Source organism: Terrapene carolina, unplaced genomic scaffold (assembly GCF_002925995.2).
Source record: "Terrapene carolina triunguis isolate 2854851 unplaced genomic scaffold, T_m_triunguis-2.0 Scaffold69, whole genome shotgun sequence".
Taxonomy (NCBI): domain Eukaryota; kingdom Metazoa; phylum Chordata; order Testudines; family Emydidae; genus Terrapene; species Terrapene triunguis.
The window spans coordinates 26,473,109-26,490,179 of NW_020664420.1; the positions used below are offsets into that span (position 1 = coordinate 26,473,109).

At 43.3% G+C, this 17,071-nt stretch overlaps 1 protein-coding gene across 1 annotated transcript in view; it reads right to left on the reverse strand.

Annotated features, from left to right (window-relative positions):
* ARL15 (ADP ribosylation factor like GTPase 15) overlaps window positions 1-15,590 on the reverse strand; it is a 249,287-nt gene extending 233,697 nt beyond the window's left edge. Inside the window, exon 1 of the mRNA XM_029910942.1 lies at window positions 15,525-15,590. Within this exon, the coding sequence (XP_029766802.1) occupies window positions 15,525-15,557 (33 nt within the window). The 5' untranslated portion in view covers window positions 15,558-15,590. The remainder of the gene's footprint in view (window positions 1-15,524) is intronic.
* Between the last annotated feature and the right edge of the window lie 1,481 nt (window positions 15,591-17,071).

Genomic DNA, 17,071 nt, shown 5'->3' on the forward strand with positions numbered 1-17,071 from the left:
CAGTAGCAAGCGAGGGAGACTCTTGCCAATGGAAAATAAGTAGCTCCTCTCCTTTGGAGTTTCTGGCACCCATAGGCCAGCTGGAAGAGATGGGTGATGTTTTGTCATTATTTCCCAGTTCCCAGGATTTAAAGATGGATGAAGATGACAAGGAGTGGGTGAATGAGCCTGGGCCTACACCTCACTCCCATAACCTGCCAAGGGTCCAACAGGCATCCTCAGGATGCAGCATTGGGGTTAGTCATCAGCTCTCCTATACCTAAGTAGGGGATTGCCAACCGCGGCGCTCGGGGCAATGATGGCAGCCCAGGTCCATCCTCCCTCAGACATCCCACCCTCAAGGGTGATGAGCTGGCCTGACAAAATCATTGGCAGGATTGGGTAGTCTCCCTGATAAGAGTGGGCCCCTCTCAAAGGAGAGGGCATCACTCTCACAGGTTTGGGGTGGGACTGATATCCCACAAAGGAATACGGTGCAATTAGGGAAGAATACCCTTCCCGCATCAGGTGGCATCATTCCTAGCAAAAAACACAGTCAGGAGATAAAAGCTGATGATCCTAGAGCTCATGAGGGATCCGATCGCCCTCTCAGGAATCATCTGTCTAAAGGGGCAAAGGTAAGATTTGGAGAGGGGAATTTGTGGATTTATTTACCTTGCTGTTCAGGGAAGAGCAGACAGAGAACGGGGGCAAACACTACAAAACCAAGGAGGACAAACCTCACACACCTCAGGTGGCTCAAACTCTTGAGAACTGGTCTGCAGTCCTTCACATTTATGTGAGTATCATTTGTGTTAAAAAGCGCAAGAGGTGTATTTCCTTGTTTAAGTATAAGAACTTAATAGCAAGGGCTCATGATACATGGGGCCGGGAGTAGCATGGTTAAGGTATGACAGGGAATTTAGGCGGAGGGCAGCAAAGGAGCCTGATTTACCAGGAACTTTGGCTGTCGTGTAGGACTCCTTACCACCCTACCCAGTTGGCATTCACAGACAGCAGCTTGCCAGTGCCAAAACCTCGGCTTCAAAATGCAGATATAAAAGCCAATGTGTGCTTTCTATTTAACTATAGGAAATGTTTGTACCCGTATTGGGAACAAAAACCCCACTATAGAAGGTGAAGGGTTCCGCATAGTGCGCTCTCTTGTTATGGAGAAAAAGGGCATGGGAGTAGGAAAGGGAGTCCACAAGGTCCCAGTACCTCAGGAGATGCTACAGGGGGAGGCAGTAACTATGGAAAAGGTTCCTTTTCCACTTAAGATACAGGTGTTATGTAATTTGTAACAGATGCTGCTCACTTACGGAATGGATTTTTGGCCAGTTTTCAAAGCCCTTGTGAAGGCATGTAGTGCTACTCCTGGTCAGAGAACTTGAAGTCCGTTAAAGTCTTTGAGCATATAGTAAGGGCAAAAAAAACCCACCACAGGAGGTGGCAGCAGGCCCCTTCCAATGTATTCCAATGCCAGAATTGTGCATATCTCCCCTGGCTGTGGTACTGAAGAAGGTGAAGGGGGAACACAGGCCAATCCATCACCTATCCTACCCCCAGGCCTCATCGGAAAATGACTGTGCTGACCCTCAGCTGTGTTCAGTGAGATATTAGTTGCATGACACTGTGGTAGCCATGGTCAGAGAGTCTGACCCTGGGCACTGTTGGCAAGGACTTTAACCTGCTTGGGTTTCAGTTTGAGGGCCACTACTATTTTGGTAAAGTCATGGTCATGGGGTGCTCAGTGTCAAGTGCCACTTCTGAAAGATTCAGCTCCATGCTGGAGTGGGCAATTGTGCATGAGACTAGCCTGATTCACATGGTGCACCATCTCGACAACTTCCCATTTGAAGGAAGGTTAAGGACATGCAAATGTGAGTGCATGCATCTGGCATTTCAGAACCTAGTTGAGTGTCTCAGGATTCCCCTTGCCAGGGAAAAAACAGAAGGCCCTACCCAAAGAGTAACATGCCTAGATATCAAACTAGACACATTTCAGGATCCTTCTAGGTTACCTACAGAGAAGTTAGAATCAGGGCACTGATACAGGCTTTCAAAGAGGCAAAGAAAATTACAGGTGATCATGGGGCTTCTGAAGTTTGTATAATGAGTGGTGGCTCCCAAGCTGGCATTTTGTGCCCATCTGGCATCAGCCTTCTCTGGAGTGTGAACTCCCCCCCCCCACACACACACACACACACTTTATCAGAGTGACAAGAGGAAATGAAAGAAGACTTAGAAGTATGGGAAAGATTCCTGGAAGAGTTTAGTGGCATTTCAATATGGCATTCAGACTGGTGGCTCAAAACTGAGCTGCAGGTACTGTCTGACATCTCGGAAGATAACTTTCAGGGAATGTGGTGTGCACAGAGGTGCTCAGAAAGCTGAGTGGCTCAGAGTATTACAGGGGACATGACTTTCCTTGACTTATTTTCCCCTATACTGGTGGCAGTCACTATTTGGGGCAAACTTTCAGAACAAAAAACTATTTCTGGTGCAACCAACCAACCTGTGGTCTATATTGTAAATAGACAGCTAAGACTGCTTGGGTAACTGAGGCTTGTGAGGTCCTTCATTTTACACTGACTGTGGTTTAACAGCCTTTTTCGTGCAGTCTCTCTCCCAGGAGTGGATAATTGTGTCGCCAATGCTCTCTCGATTTCAGGACAAATTCAGAGAACTCGCCCTGCTGGCCAGCAAGGATCCATGGGCAATGCCCCAATGATATCAGAATTTTGGCTCAAGACAGTTATGAGGATTCAGTTGCCCCACAGACTTTGAGGGCCTATACAGCCATTCTTTCAGAGTTCATGGAATTTAGGGCATAGGAAGGGCTTCACCATGGATGGCCCATACTAATGCACTGGGTGCGATAAGTGATGTCCTTGGTCCACCGCAGTTTGGGTTCCTCCACTAGCACTAGCCAGCTAGCAGACCTGTCCTACTGAAGTAGGTTGGTGGGTTTCCCAGACCCATGGCGGTATTTCATAGTGCAGAAATTCTTAGACGGGCAGTCCAAGAGGGGTGGATGCAAGAGAGAAGACAAAGTACCCAGAACACTGGAAACCCTGACAAGATTAGTACAGGCTCTGTACTGGGAGGGAGGCTATTTCATTTAAAGTGGCATCTGTCATTACTTTCTCTGGCGCTTTTAAAATGAGTGAGATGGTGCCTATGGCAGGTGTTACAGGACTCGCGTTTGCACCAAGGGAAAGATGGCAGGGAATGGCAAAACGTAACTAACCCAATGTTCTTGTTTGTTTCAGATACTACACAGAGCATATGCAATATCCGGATTTGATGGCAATCTGTAGTGCACTAGACCCACAAGCAGGCAGCCAGGGCAGCAGCTCAATCTCAGGCTGTTTGCATACAGAAGCAGCATGCAGTGGGATCTGCTCATGCCACTTCTGCACTCATTGACAGGCAAGGGTTGGGAGCAGACCCAGCCAATGTGGGCAAGGCTAATAAAGTAAATAAGGGGGTCATCAAGATATTCCTGGAAAAAAGGGGTTCAATCGGCCAGAAGTTTTGGGGATGATGGCATACATCTGTCAGATGGAGCTGTTAATGTACAGTATGTGCAGGCATGGACTGGGCAAGTGTTGTGATACCAGGCAGCAAGGTTGGGTGGGGAGCAACCAAGCTAGTTGCTGGCGCTCCCCTGTGGCCAATTTCCAGTGCAGTTAAGAGAATAAAATGAACAACTCTCAAAGGTAAAAGACCTCATATTTTGGTGATGGGCTTTAGGCTCATGTAGCAGCATGACACCTTTTGGGCTTCAGGGCCCAAGTCCCCATGCTGCTGCACCCTTTGTCCCCCTGGCAGCAGGGAGGGTGCCAGGACTCTGAGAAAGCCGAGTTCTGGGGACAGGCGGAGAAGAGCTACCCTGTGTTACGGGTTATATGGTAAGGAGCCCTGTAACTCCACAGTTGATCCAATTAAATGCCTGGTATAGGAGAGTATGTGTGATGGCCTGATAGCGCCCCTCCCATGTTAAAGTTGAATAAAAGTTGTGGCCTGCCACTTAATTCCATGCATATGTCTGTCCTCATTTTCCTGCTGTGTCCACATCAAATTCAGACTAGGAATATCGTGCACATTTTTAACGTTGACAGGGCGGGACTAACTAAGGGGGAAACAGAGATTTAAAGAGCCAGCTCCTAAGAACCAGAGGAGCTTGCAAACAGGAGCAGGCAACAGAGGACTTTTTGTAGGGAGTTCTCCAGGTGAAGGAGGAGCGACTACATGACTCTTCAGTGAGTTTGTCTGTTTGACATTGTGTGCTTACTTGCTGTGTGCCTGCTTAATTTAAATCTATAGTGTGGTCTATTGGTGGGGGTGGGAAGGGAGAAAAGAAGGGAGGGTTGTGTGCTGAGGCTAGCAGCCTGCTAGACAAGGCTGAGAGCTTCCCAAGGAGGCTCTAGCCTGCCATCCTTTGATCCCTAGACAAGGGGATGGGGCTACCTCAAAGAGAATGCGTTTAAAAAGCCAGTTCCTAAGCAACCAGAGGACTTTTGCTAGGGAGTTTAGAGAAAGTTTGGTTCTTATTTCCAGATAGCCTAACAATCAGATAGTCATCTCAGCTTATGCGCCAATTCCAAAGCTTTATTGATTCAGCGCAGAGGCCTGCTTGACGTTTGGCATAATAGATGCACACTATGTAGTCTGTCAAGATCTTGATGGACTTGTTTCTGATTAGGGGAAGAAAGTGTAGGCGAGCATTTCTGACAGCCCTTAATTCCAACAGATTGATGTCCAAGCGCTGTTCCTAATGTGACCATTTGCCTTGGACTGTGTGGAGGACACAAATGTGCTCCCCATTCCAAGAGTGAAGCGTTCAATATTAACCTGACTGTACAGGGACACGGGTCAAACAGGACTCCTGCACAAACCTTGGATGGATTCATCCACCAGGTAAGTGGCAGCTGGTGGTTCAGTTAATACGGAGAGACGGATAACAGAGGCTTGGATAAACAGTGATCTATTGTATGTGTTTTTATTTTTTTTTTCACAAAATGTAAAAACTAAAGATTTTCTGTAAAAATGCAAATTCTGCATTTTTCGGTGGCAAATGGGTTTCTAGGATCCCTGGTGATAACCCCTCTTTGTGGATAGTTGAAGAAAAAGGAGGAGGAGGAGGAGGTAGAGCTTCTAGAATCATGAGCAGACCTCAGTACTGGGAGATGTCCAGGAGGTTACAAGGTACTGCAAGGTCCCTTGAGTATCAGAAGCACAAAAGAACTCTGTACCGGTGCGGACAATATTGGAGAGGCTGTGGGATGTACTGATGTCAGTACCACAAGGTCTTTTGGGTACCAGAATTCCTTTAGTACTGGAAGCACTACTGAACTCAGTACTGATGATGTCACAGATGTCGTGAGAGACACTGATGTGGTATCAAGGTTTGCATTGAAGCTGGTCTCTTGAAAGAAGTGGTCTTTAGTACTGAGCCCTTTATCACTGAGTTATGGGACTTAGATGAAGTCTTACTATGCTTCACAGTAACAGAAATACCCACAGCCTCATTAGCATTCCTCTCGGGGCTTGAGGTTTCTGGTGACTTAATCTTTTTTGAAGAAAAAACACTGATGTTTTGCTCTTCTTATCACCTGTCTTATGCTTGGAGTGGGAAGCTCTCAGTACCTTAGTCAAGGAGAATGCTGGAGATCAGGGTTCGGTGTTATCTTCTTCTTGGAAGTTCTTGGTGACCCTGGTCTCAATAACAATGATGCACTGACAGACGAGGAAGGTCCCTGTACAAGTGGGTTCTCCAAACCCGGGTTTGAAGCCGGTCTTCAAGCAAAAGAACAGCTTTGCTACCAGACAACTGCTGCAGACAACTTCAGATCCAAAAGCAGGGTACTCTCCTTCTCCCACATCAACAACTGTAAAGATTCTTTGAAGTAAATTATACCCTCAATCACATCTGTGCAATCCCATTGCCATCAACAGATTTCCAGAGATCTGATGTAAGTTTAGTAAACAATTCTGTTGAGGATGTCTATGGAGGACTAGAACCCAACTCACTTTCTTTCAGTTAGAGTGGTTCTTCAGTGCAATGAGAAGTAAAAAACAGTAAATATTTACTTTAGACACTGAAGCAAGCAGATACATGACTCCAAATACACATGAGGAACAGGTCTGTTGGGTTAGAAGGTGCCATTTTTAGTCAGTTTTCAGAAAAGCAGCACCACACTATAAATTCCCCTGTTTAGCTTCAAAAGTACTCTCAACTTGCATTTTAACAGTTGTAATAAATTTACATTAACTTGAGTGCTAGAACTTAAATTTTCATACAGCCTCTACACTGGTGATTGTACAGACGGGGTTTACTAGGCTACAGTCCAAACACATTTTGTTCAAGACAAGACACTAGGGAAAACTCACCTTCAATGCAACGTATTTGAAAGGGAGGATAATCACTGAGCTGTCATTTAAAATAAGACAAGATCAGTTCCTGCTGAGAACACATGCTTGTTCAGGACTTGTTACAGATAAACCCCAGAATTAAGAAAAATATTTCCAAGAGTGTCTGCACATGCCCACATTGGAACAGATTAAGAAATGTCTGGCTGATGCAGTAAAGGATACTTCTCTAAAGCAATCCACATTCCTCTCTTAGGACATAAATCTTATACAAATAATACGTGCTAACAACCAAAACAATAAGGGGTCAACAGCTTTTTGGTTTGCTATATTATTAAATATAAAGTTTGTACCATCTACAGTGTAGCAGAAAGATATAAGCTCACAAAAGTGATTTTTCATGCTATTCGGGCCAAATTCCAACAGCTTAGCTTGCAAAGTCTCAAACAATTCTGAACTATCAGAGGCCTTCAAGAGACTTGGAAATACTCTTGTCAGCCAAACAGCCATAAACAAAATAAATTAAACAAACCACATTTTAAATATGATAGTATCTACAGTTACAGTGAGCCAAAGCAAACTACAAAAAACTATGTCTAACACAGCATGATAATTTTAGCAAGCTATAGTACAAAATATCAGACATTTTTATTAATCAATACATGCACATCGGGACAGAGATAAATAAAATTTCTTAAAGATCACATCTTTTTTAAGGTTCCAAAGTCCCTGACATAGTGCATAGAAGCAATGATGTATGCCACACAGTTTTATGACTAAACTTAGATTATATGTAATAATCAATGGCTTCTTAAATATTTTGTCTAAATTCACTTAAGTTAATTATAAACTAAATCTTCTGCATTTGACACTAAAAGTTGCTATCTTGTGCATAGACTCTTTTGCTAGGTCCTAGGGTTGCCAACTTTCTAATCACACAACACCAAACAACCTTTCTTTGAGGCCCCGTCCCCTGCTCACTCCATCCCCCCTCCCTCCATCGCTCGCACTACCCCACCCTCACTCACTTTCACCAAGTAGGTGCAGGGAGTTGGGGAATGGGAGGGGTCAGGGCTCCGGCTGGGGGTGCAGACTCTGAGGTGGGGCCAGAAATGAGGGGTTCAGGATGCGCAAGGGGGTTCCCAGCCAATGGGAGCTGTGGGGGTGGCACTCAGGGCAGGAGCAGTGCGTGGAGCTTCCCTGGCCGACCCCACGCCTAGGGACCGCAGGAAGCCCACCTTAGCCCTGCCGCGCCGCCAACCAGACTTTTAGCAGCCTGGTCAGCAGTGCTGACCAGAGCTGCCAGGGTCCTTTTTCAACCGGGAGTTCCAGTCCAAAACCGGACGCCTGGCAACCCTACTAGGTCCACTTACATAAGCATTTAGCATATCCTGCTAACAAAGAATACATTTAGATTCCCGCTTGCAGTGGATGATGCCTACATGGCGGGGGTGGATAAGTGCTGCACCCCAATCAAAAGAGACTTAGGCATTAATCCAGCCTCCAAAAACCCTTCTATAACATTTCCTGAAAGCCTATGTGTCTCGTAAGCAGCTCATAAGATGTCAGGCAAATTCACCTCCCCACAGAATATGCATCTTTGGTGGCTGATTTTTTTTTAAAAAACACTGCTGGACTAACAGCCAGTTTGGTATGAGGCCTCTATTTTGGCTATGAAACTAGAATGAAAGACAAAGAGAAGTTTCTGGGAGTTTCTCAGCAAGCCAGGCTAAGCCTGCAGAACTAGAATAAAGCTGTAGTTTCTCAACAGAATGCCGCTAGGATTCCCATTCTTTGGTGAGGAAGGCCTTGTAAGTACCTAGATATTTGACTACTTTACATCAACTGTGAAGGGAAAAAAAATACATTGAAGCTAAGCATTCACATGCCTCCAGAAACATCACAAAAAGAGGAAGACTCACAAACAGAGAGGCTTGATCCACCTGCAAACAGCAAGAGCGATGTAGCACAAAAGCAGCCATTACAGATGGATCCTTTGGAGATGAGGGATATTCATACTGCTCTACAGAAAATCTCGTGAAGGATTTGGGCTACAGCAGTGCTAAGTGCTCTAGGTCAAAACAGGTCATAGACCCAGAAAATAAACATTTCTGAGAAATGAGCTGGAGAGGGGCTCCACATTTTTAGCGCTGCCTGGGGGAAATACCCCTCCGATTGGTTGCTTTCCCCACTTGCTTGGGTACTCTTCCCAGGAAGCAATCAGGGCTGCTGCAGGAATTGCTCACCCCTCTCCCCAATAACCTGACACCATTCTCACAGGAAGGGATTGAGAGGAGGAAGAGCTGAGCCATGCAGAGCAGGTCTGCTCTTTTTCTCCATCATCCCCCTCCTGTGAGGGGCAGAACATTCCTTTGCTCCTTCCCCCCTCCCACTCTGAAACACCCAAGGACAGGGGAGGGGACCCCTTTGAAGCCCTCCCCTCCCCCCCAAGCCTGGGAGAGGGCTGAAAACCTCAGGAGCTGCAGAGGCAAGGCTGGCGGGGGCAGAACTGATGTGGGAGTTGGAACGCAGAATTAACTGCTGGGCAGGGGGGATGGTCAGATGTAAGGGTGATGAGACACCCCCATATATACTTTTCTCAGATCACTCTGAACACTGATCACATCTTTGGGACTAGCTTTCCTCTCAGTAACTCCCACCCCAGTACCATTTTATCCAATGAGTGACTTCACCTGCAAGTGATAAATGCTGAAAGCAGGAAACAGTTATTGATCCACAGCAATCAGATGAGGACAATATTACCACCTCAACCTCCATTAAATGAAATCACAGAACCCCCTTTACCCAGTTCATTAAAAAAAAAAAAACCTCACTTATTTCATTATCTGGATTTAAAATATATTTAAATTAGACTGAAACAAACATCTTTTGTTTTACTCTCATAGTGTTTCTTGGATATTTTGCTCCCAATTATTTTTTTGCTTTGTAAATTTAGCTCCTGTGAGAGTTAGTAAACTATAATAAATGGAGAACATGACACCCCACAAGAACCAAAACAGAGAAACTGAGCTGAGACAGGACTTTTGTCAAACTGTTTAAACTCTTGAGATAGGGGGTCCCCATGGGAGGGAGTTTTTATTAACCCCTATTTAAGTTCAGTAACCAAATAAAGATTTTCCTTATCCAAATGCTATTAAGATTTGATGCCCTCATCCCCATTCCCCTTTAATTATAGTTTTTGTGTTCTTAAACATCTTTGAGGCCTTCCAGAGGCCGCCGACAAAACCAGAAAAGACTGAATTTAGCATTCATGATCTTTCAAAATGTGAAATCACATGTTAAATCTCTCATACCTTCTTTATACTATTATATAAAAGAGCAAAAAAGGACGTAGCCCAATTTTTAAAAACTTGTTTGCAGGTAAGTTTTAAGAAATAGTAAACAAGGTTTTCATTAACTGCTGTTCCAAGTCAGTAATTGGCTGGCCCAGGAATAAACATTGGGACCAACATTAAATAATGTCCACTTACTCCTCTACAAATTGAATTCAAGACTACAAAGTTTTCATGTTAAAACTAAATTGGTTATTTGAAACTACAAGTATAAAAGATTGTCATATTCAAGATGCATTTCAAGGCACTGGAGTTCTGGCAGCACAATGGCAAATTAAATTAATTTCAGATACATACAGAATACTACAAATACGGATGGCTTGAAAAAATACCACCACCCTGCAGGTAAAGTTGGGCACAGGAGGACTTTATGGCTGCTGAATATCAGAAGACGGTCAGTCAATTAAATTATGAAGCTGTTTATATGACCCTTATAGTATTTCAGCGCTAATTTGAAATTTTGTAGTTCTCAATCCCTGAAGTTCAATGCTTCCTCTCCTTCGAGCTCAAGTTTTAAGGAGTTAAGAGTCTTGTTTTTCCCTTGTATATTTTTCAACTCAAAGTAATTCTTGTTTGTTTGCAACAACTGCTGGATTTCAATACAGGCCTATTTTGTTGGCTCATATCCTGATATTTCCTCTCAGATCTGTTCTCAAATATATCAGGAATAGTAGTGAACTCCTTTGTAGTTCCTGACCTGCACATGCAGAATTTTCCACAGGCTTAGCACTGCAACACCTAAGGTAAGAAACAGTTTAGAATTTGGCTCTCAAGGACCCAAATTCCTACCCAAAGACTCCCCATTTAAGCTGGACAAGTCTATCTTTCTCACGTCTTCTCCAAACTGGTGCCTAATGACTCAGGCTAGGTCTACACTATCCGCCTGAATCGGCGGGTAGAAATTGACCTCTCGGGGATCGATTTATCGCGTCAGGACGCGACAATCGATCCCCGAATCGACGCTCTTACTCCACCAGCAAAGGTGGGAGTAAGCACCGTCGACGGGAAGCCGCAGAGGTCGATTTTGCCACCGTCCCTACAGCGGGGTAAGTCGGCTGCGATACGTCGAATTCAGCTATGCTATTCGCATAGCTGAATTTGCGTATCTTAAATCGACCCCCCCCGTAGTGAAGACGTAGCCTTACTCAAGGTAATAGAAATCAGAAATCAGAACAGGGAAATGAAGGTGTTGTAGCCAACATTCTTCTTGCCTCAAATATTCTGGACCTATTGCAGATAATCATGTAAAGGAAAAGGCATTGCTTTGCAAAATGGTTCAATGACAACACTGCCATTTCTGTCCTATAAATACCCCTTCTCAATGAGACAAAAGAACATGGATTCGGTCTCTTTCCACAAGAAGGAATGCACATTGAACAACATATGGATGCAGCAGTAAGGGGCAGGGAATCCCCTGTGAAAGTGAGATGGCTAATTCAAAAATAAGGAAAGGAAATACATGTTGTGTAAAAAAAAAAAAAAAAAAAAACTAACTGGACTGAAGAACTCACTGCCAGTGGATATTGTAGAAGCCAATAACTTAGCAATATTCAAAGATGGATTGGGTTTTGATATGGATAACAAGACTATCCAGAGTTCTAATAATTCATACCAAGTATTTGCTGGGATGAAGACAAATCCTAAATGATTTGGGACCATCATGGGGGACGAGGGGCAAATTATCCCACATCTGCTTACCACAGGGTTTTTTGCACCTTCCTCTGAAGCATCTAGTGTTGGCCACTGTCGGAAACTGAACGTTGAACTAGATGAACCATTGATCTGATCCATTATGGCAACGCCTATGTTCCTAGCTCCTATGGAAATGTTATAGAGGAACAGTGCCCCTCTACTGTCCATGTGGAGCACAAGGTCCCCTTAAGCAGAATCAGACTATTAAACAAAGGTTCCACTCTTCCTGCAGGAAAGCATTAGTGGTAGAGCAGTGGGAAACAGGATGTTTTGGCTAGAGAAGTGCAATGCAGACAGACAATAGGGTCAGGGGCCCCCAGAGCCCTCCCCACCATCACAACCAACATGTAAGGTAGGGGGTTTCCACCAAGGAAACCGTCTATAAGAAGTGCCCAATTCTCCTTGTGAAGCACCAGCAACAGAGATGGGGTGACCATCTCTCTGTTTTAGGCATCTGCCCCAGGCTCACAGCCAGGTTAGCAAAACCTAGAGGTTTGCCTGGCTTTTGCTCAGCCTGGAACAGAAGGGCATGGTCACCTGTCTGTTCCCATTTTATCATCTTAGTCGCTAACCGCAACCTCCTCTGAGGTCACACTGAATTCACCTTCTGACACCTATATTCCAGAAGTGCCCCACTGTTTCGAACTCCTCATTACCACACAGTTCTTTCCTCCTGCAGAATTCTCCAAACCACTCCTGGATGTCCCAGACCTCTTGCTGCTACCTTGCCTCCCACTAGTCAGTCTACCTCCAAAGTTCCCCATTCCCAGCTACCCTTCACTATATTCTTCCTTAAACTCTTTGCTTTTCATGACTCCTCCCTCAGTCTCAACCCACAGATTCCAGCTGTGTCCAATCTCCCCAACACACATTTATAGGCCCTGTGCCTGGTTCCTCCCAGCTTCCTCTACCCTCAATAGCCAGGTTTTCCCTTGTACCCCTGGCTCCTCACAACTCAACTGGGTCCCAGCCAACCCTTTGATGAACTGCAACCTAAATTTTCGTTCTGAAGGAATGAAAGTGCTGGGAAGGATAAGGGAAGACCAACTCTCTTTTCTTTCCCCACCTTCCAGTCTGTCAGCTTCCAAACTCCTTCCATGTTCACTCCCCTGACTTGCACCCAAACCCTCCCTACTGCCACACACCAGCATGCCAGATTTCCATCATGCCATCCCCCTCACAATGGCAGGTGTCCTGGCTTTTAGTTCTGAAAACTGGCGTCCCCCCACCCCACAGGTCACGATCAGAATGAGTGCTGCTGTAATGGGTATTACACTGCTACTTAAATTGTACTCAGCAATCTGGGTGCAGATGTTTCTAATACCATGATAGTTAGCTCCATATTCAAACTTCCCAGCCAAAGAATGCATGTATTTTGCCCTCTATATATTTTTATGGTTTGCATAATTTGCTAAATATACTATGTAAATTTTATACTGAATCACAGACAGTGAATTAAAAGCAGCTAGGAACAAATCACTTGCTTTACAAAGCATTCATGCTTTTAAATGCTCGTCATTACTATGGGAGATTAAAATACACCCTCTAGTGGTCCACCATACAACTGCATACATTTCAAAAAATTGCACACATTTAGGTACTATTTTAAACAGCATATTTTTAGGGTGGATTACATGAAATCATTTAAGGCAAAATTTGAGCCAGACATTTCACAGAATGTATATTATACTGTAGTTTAATTCTTTCCACTAAACCCAAAAACTTGAAATCTAACTTGCTGACACAGCACTTTTAATACAGCCTGACTTTATTTCTCAATTACTTTTAAAATGTTTTAACAGGAATTTCTGCTCCAGTTGGGTACCCATTCTTTGGGCTGGCCTGAGGGCAAACACCAAATATGTTCAGATCCTCCAGCCTGCCACCTTGCAATTCCAGTCTACTTTCAGTTTCATATCTGCAATAGGTTAACACTCCCCTGCAGAGAGCATTCAGAATCAAGGTCACTGAAATGGACTAGCCACAAAATATGTTAAAGTGAATGGGAGACAGGGGAAAATAAACTTGCTTTTTAACCTCTAAAAGATTGGTGGTACTTGCCACAGTAGTAAGGACAAAATTTTCAGGTTGATTGTGTGTAAGCTATTTGAGAATATTTGCAGGTTTTTTTTAATTCCTTTTATATCAGTTTCCCCAACCCAGTGGCCTGTTACAAAGGGCTTATCAGAAAGCAAGAGAAAGAGATTGACCTGCACAAGAAGCTCTATGGTAACATTCTCCAGTTAATTTAAATAAAATCATTTGGCATGGAGTGTGTGCGCAAGCAAGGCCTTTTCCTGTTGTGTTTTGCTATCATTAGCAAAAAGCTAGTTAAAGTTCTGATTCTGAAGTTATTTTCTTGAACTGTTAATTTCGAAGTCTTCCTAAAGGGGCAACACTGATCGTGATAAAAAAATGTATTAAGACTCATTTTCAGAGTAAAATTACAGGAATTCAGTTTATTTAGCCTAGCAAGATGCTCACACAAGATGGTCATATAAAATGATTAGCATAGTAATTACTCTTCACTCGGTCTACATTGAAATAAAAAGTTAAAGGATAATTTTAAATGGTTTATTAGGACAAAAAACCTTTGAAGTAAATCTATGCATCCAGTCCTGTCACAAACAAAAGCAAATGCCAAAAATAAAACTGAAAACTAGAGATAACATTTTCTCTAATCCTTCAATTCCTGTAATCTTGCATGTTACTTAATAAATAGCAAGAAGTTTTCAGATAGAAGCATGATTTTTAAGTTGACATGACTTTCTGAAAGCAGCATTTAAATGTAAGACTTACTCCTTTGGACCAACAATTCGTCAATGTATTCTAAAGTTTTATGAAGAAGAAAGTCTTTAAAGTAATACTGCATTAAACTATTAAATATGTTTAATAACCCTTACGAAGAATCAGATGCATCATCAAATATATAATAAAATAATCATAAAAAGGTCCAGCAGTCCAAGGGCCCAGTCCTGATCCCACTGACGTCAATGAGAAGTTTCCTGGAATTTAATCCTGGATTAATTAAAAATAATCAAAACAGGATTGGACCCCAAAACTTCAAGATATTTAGGCATCAAGATATTTAGGCATCTAGACCTAAGTTTTGTTGTTGTTTTTTTAAATCAGTGGCAAATCATAAACGTGACTCTGAAGGTCATGAAATTCTTACCTCACCTGTAGAATAAATAAAAAAAATGTATACATCTACATCAGAGAAAACAGGAAACAGATGTGTTGTGACATGGAGCAGGATAATAGAACCATTCTGCTAGCAGATGAGATTGACAAAGCAGACAGTAAAATGTACATTTCAATTTAAAATCGAGCAGTGCCACAGCAAAGCAAAGGTGAGAGAGATATCCTCAAGTCATGTGACATGAGTAAACCAGAGAGGTTTACTAAAAAATAATGTGAGCTGTGTAAAGAGATTACTGCATTTAGCAATGGAGAACTTGATACTTATAAGAACATAAGAATGGCCATGCTGGGTCAGACCAAAGGTCCATCTAGCCCATTATCCTGTCTTCCAACAGTGGCCAATGCCAGGTGCCCCAGGGGGAATGAACAGAGCAGGTAATCATCAAGTGATTCATTCCCAGCTTCTGGCAAACAGAGACTAGGGACAGCATCATTATATGTAAATTGATTTAAAAAAAACTACAGTAGTGTATACAAAGTACTTTGGATTAAAGTCATTAATGCCAACAATTTCCTTAGGAGTTGGTATTTCAGAGAGTGCAGTCAACTAAGTGTGTCCCACAATGCAGTTGGAATTTGGGTCATGATTGCAGGATTCTGAAATTTCTATAAAAACTAGAGATGCTTTGTGGTATTATGTACAGATTTTTGAGGTACTGCATAGAAATTCTAAACATAAATCATTCTAAGTCTGCTGGGTTCCTTGAGCATAACATTGAAAAATCTAACCCAGACTTTCCATAATATAAAAAAGGTATTCAAAAACTTGGGGAGCTGGCAAACAGGGAAGTCTCACACAAACTGAATTAGTCATAGATGAAATGAGGTGATCTAACTCTGCCAGTTATTAAACTTTATACTATCTCACCCCATGACATTGTAATACAGTTTCCAAATGCTCTGTACAATTACTATCACCTGGTTATTAACTGTATGAATCCACTGCTCCATGCTGCAACTTCTCTTTTATCCCTTTTTAATCTGTTTAAAAAAAATAATTCATTTTTAGCTCCTCATAGGCCACCTTCAAAAGAGTACATTCAGAATCAAAATCCTACCTCTGCTAATCACTGAACAGCCCATTTGGGAATAGCAGTCTTCTAAATCTAACCAACGAACCCATGATATCCATAGCTCATGAACTGAGCTGCTCCCAAGTTAAGGTGAAATCTAAGGCATCTATTTTTCATCTGGATAAATATAGTGATTTTATTGAGTCAATGGTAGCCATTACCGCCTAATTTAAGTTTGGCTCTGAAGTTGACAATCAAGGTCTCTAAAGGTTTCAATGTTTGACAGAGAACAAGTTCTATACATGGTTGTGGTTGTAATAGTTGATATAAGGACAGATAAGTCTATGAATATAAATATGGAATGAAAGTTGGGTAGGACATACCAAGAGGTCAAATACATACCTTATCATTGCCCACTCTGAAACCAAACATTAGCTAAATACTTCTGGACTTCAAGCTCTGCTCAACTAAATTAACAGACTCTGCAAACTAACTAATGGAGATGTCAACATTCTGGCCCCCCCCCCCCCCCCCCCCGCAAAAAAAATATCCCTCCTCGCTTTGTGTGAAGTCTACATCTGTACTATTCAAGCTCTAAACTTCACCACACTGCCAGACAAACTGTACCTCTTAGTCCATGAAAATTACTCTTTAAAACAGCTCTCTCCTTTATCCCTGAAAGGCCAAGACCCTACCTGTAAGGAACTAAAAACAGGACATCTACATAAATGCTGAAATCACCCCTAAGAAACAATCTAGTCACATTCTCTCTCATGAGTTTCTACAAGATATATCATAGCCCAGTGGTTCTCAAATTTTTTTTTTTTTTTTGCGGACCACCTGAAAATTGCTGAGAGTCTCGGCAGACCACTTAATGATCTTTCCAAATGTTGTTTGTATCGTTAGCTAACTATTGTAAAGCACTTTGGATAAAAGTGCTATATAAAAAAAACTTAATGATAAACTTTTTTTTGTTCTACAAATAAAAGCACACAACTCATATTTTAATATCAGTAGTCTTACCTTTCTAATGCGATGGATGTGCCCTCTCTCCCCCCCGCCATGGCAGCCCCCGAGCTGGGTCTGGGAAGGAGGGGAGTCTCTCCCCCACCACAGAGCTGAGGCTGGGAAGGAGGGCCGTCTCTCCCTGGCAGCCGAAGCCCTGGAGCTGGGGAAAGTCACCTCTTTCTCTGGCCGCTGCAGCCCTACGCGTCCCAAATTCTCCCCACCCCCCTCTTCTCACCCCACTGCCCCCTCCCACCTACCCAGGGCCGGTGCTTCCACTAGGTGACCCTAGGCAGTCACCTAGGGCAGCAGGATTTGGGGAGCGGCATTTTGCTGCCCTCGGCGGAAATTCAGCGGCGGGGGGGTTCTTCTGCTCCAGGTCTTCGGCGGAAATTCCGCGGCGGGTCCTTCACTCGCTCCGGGACCAGCCGCTGAAGTGACCCGAAG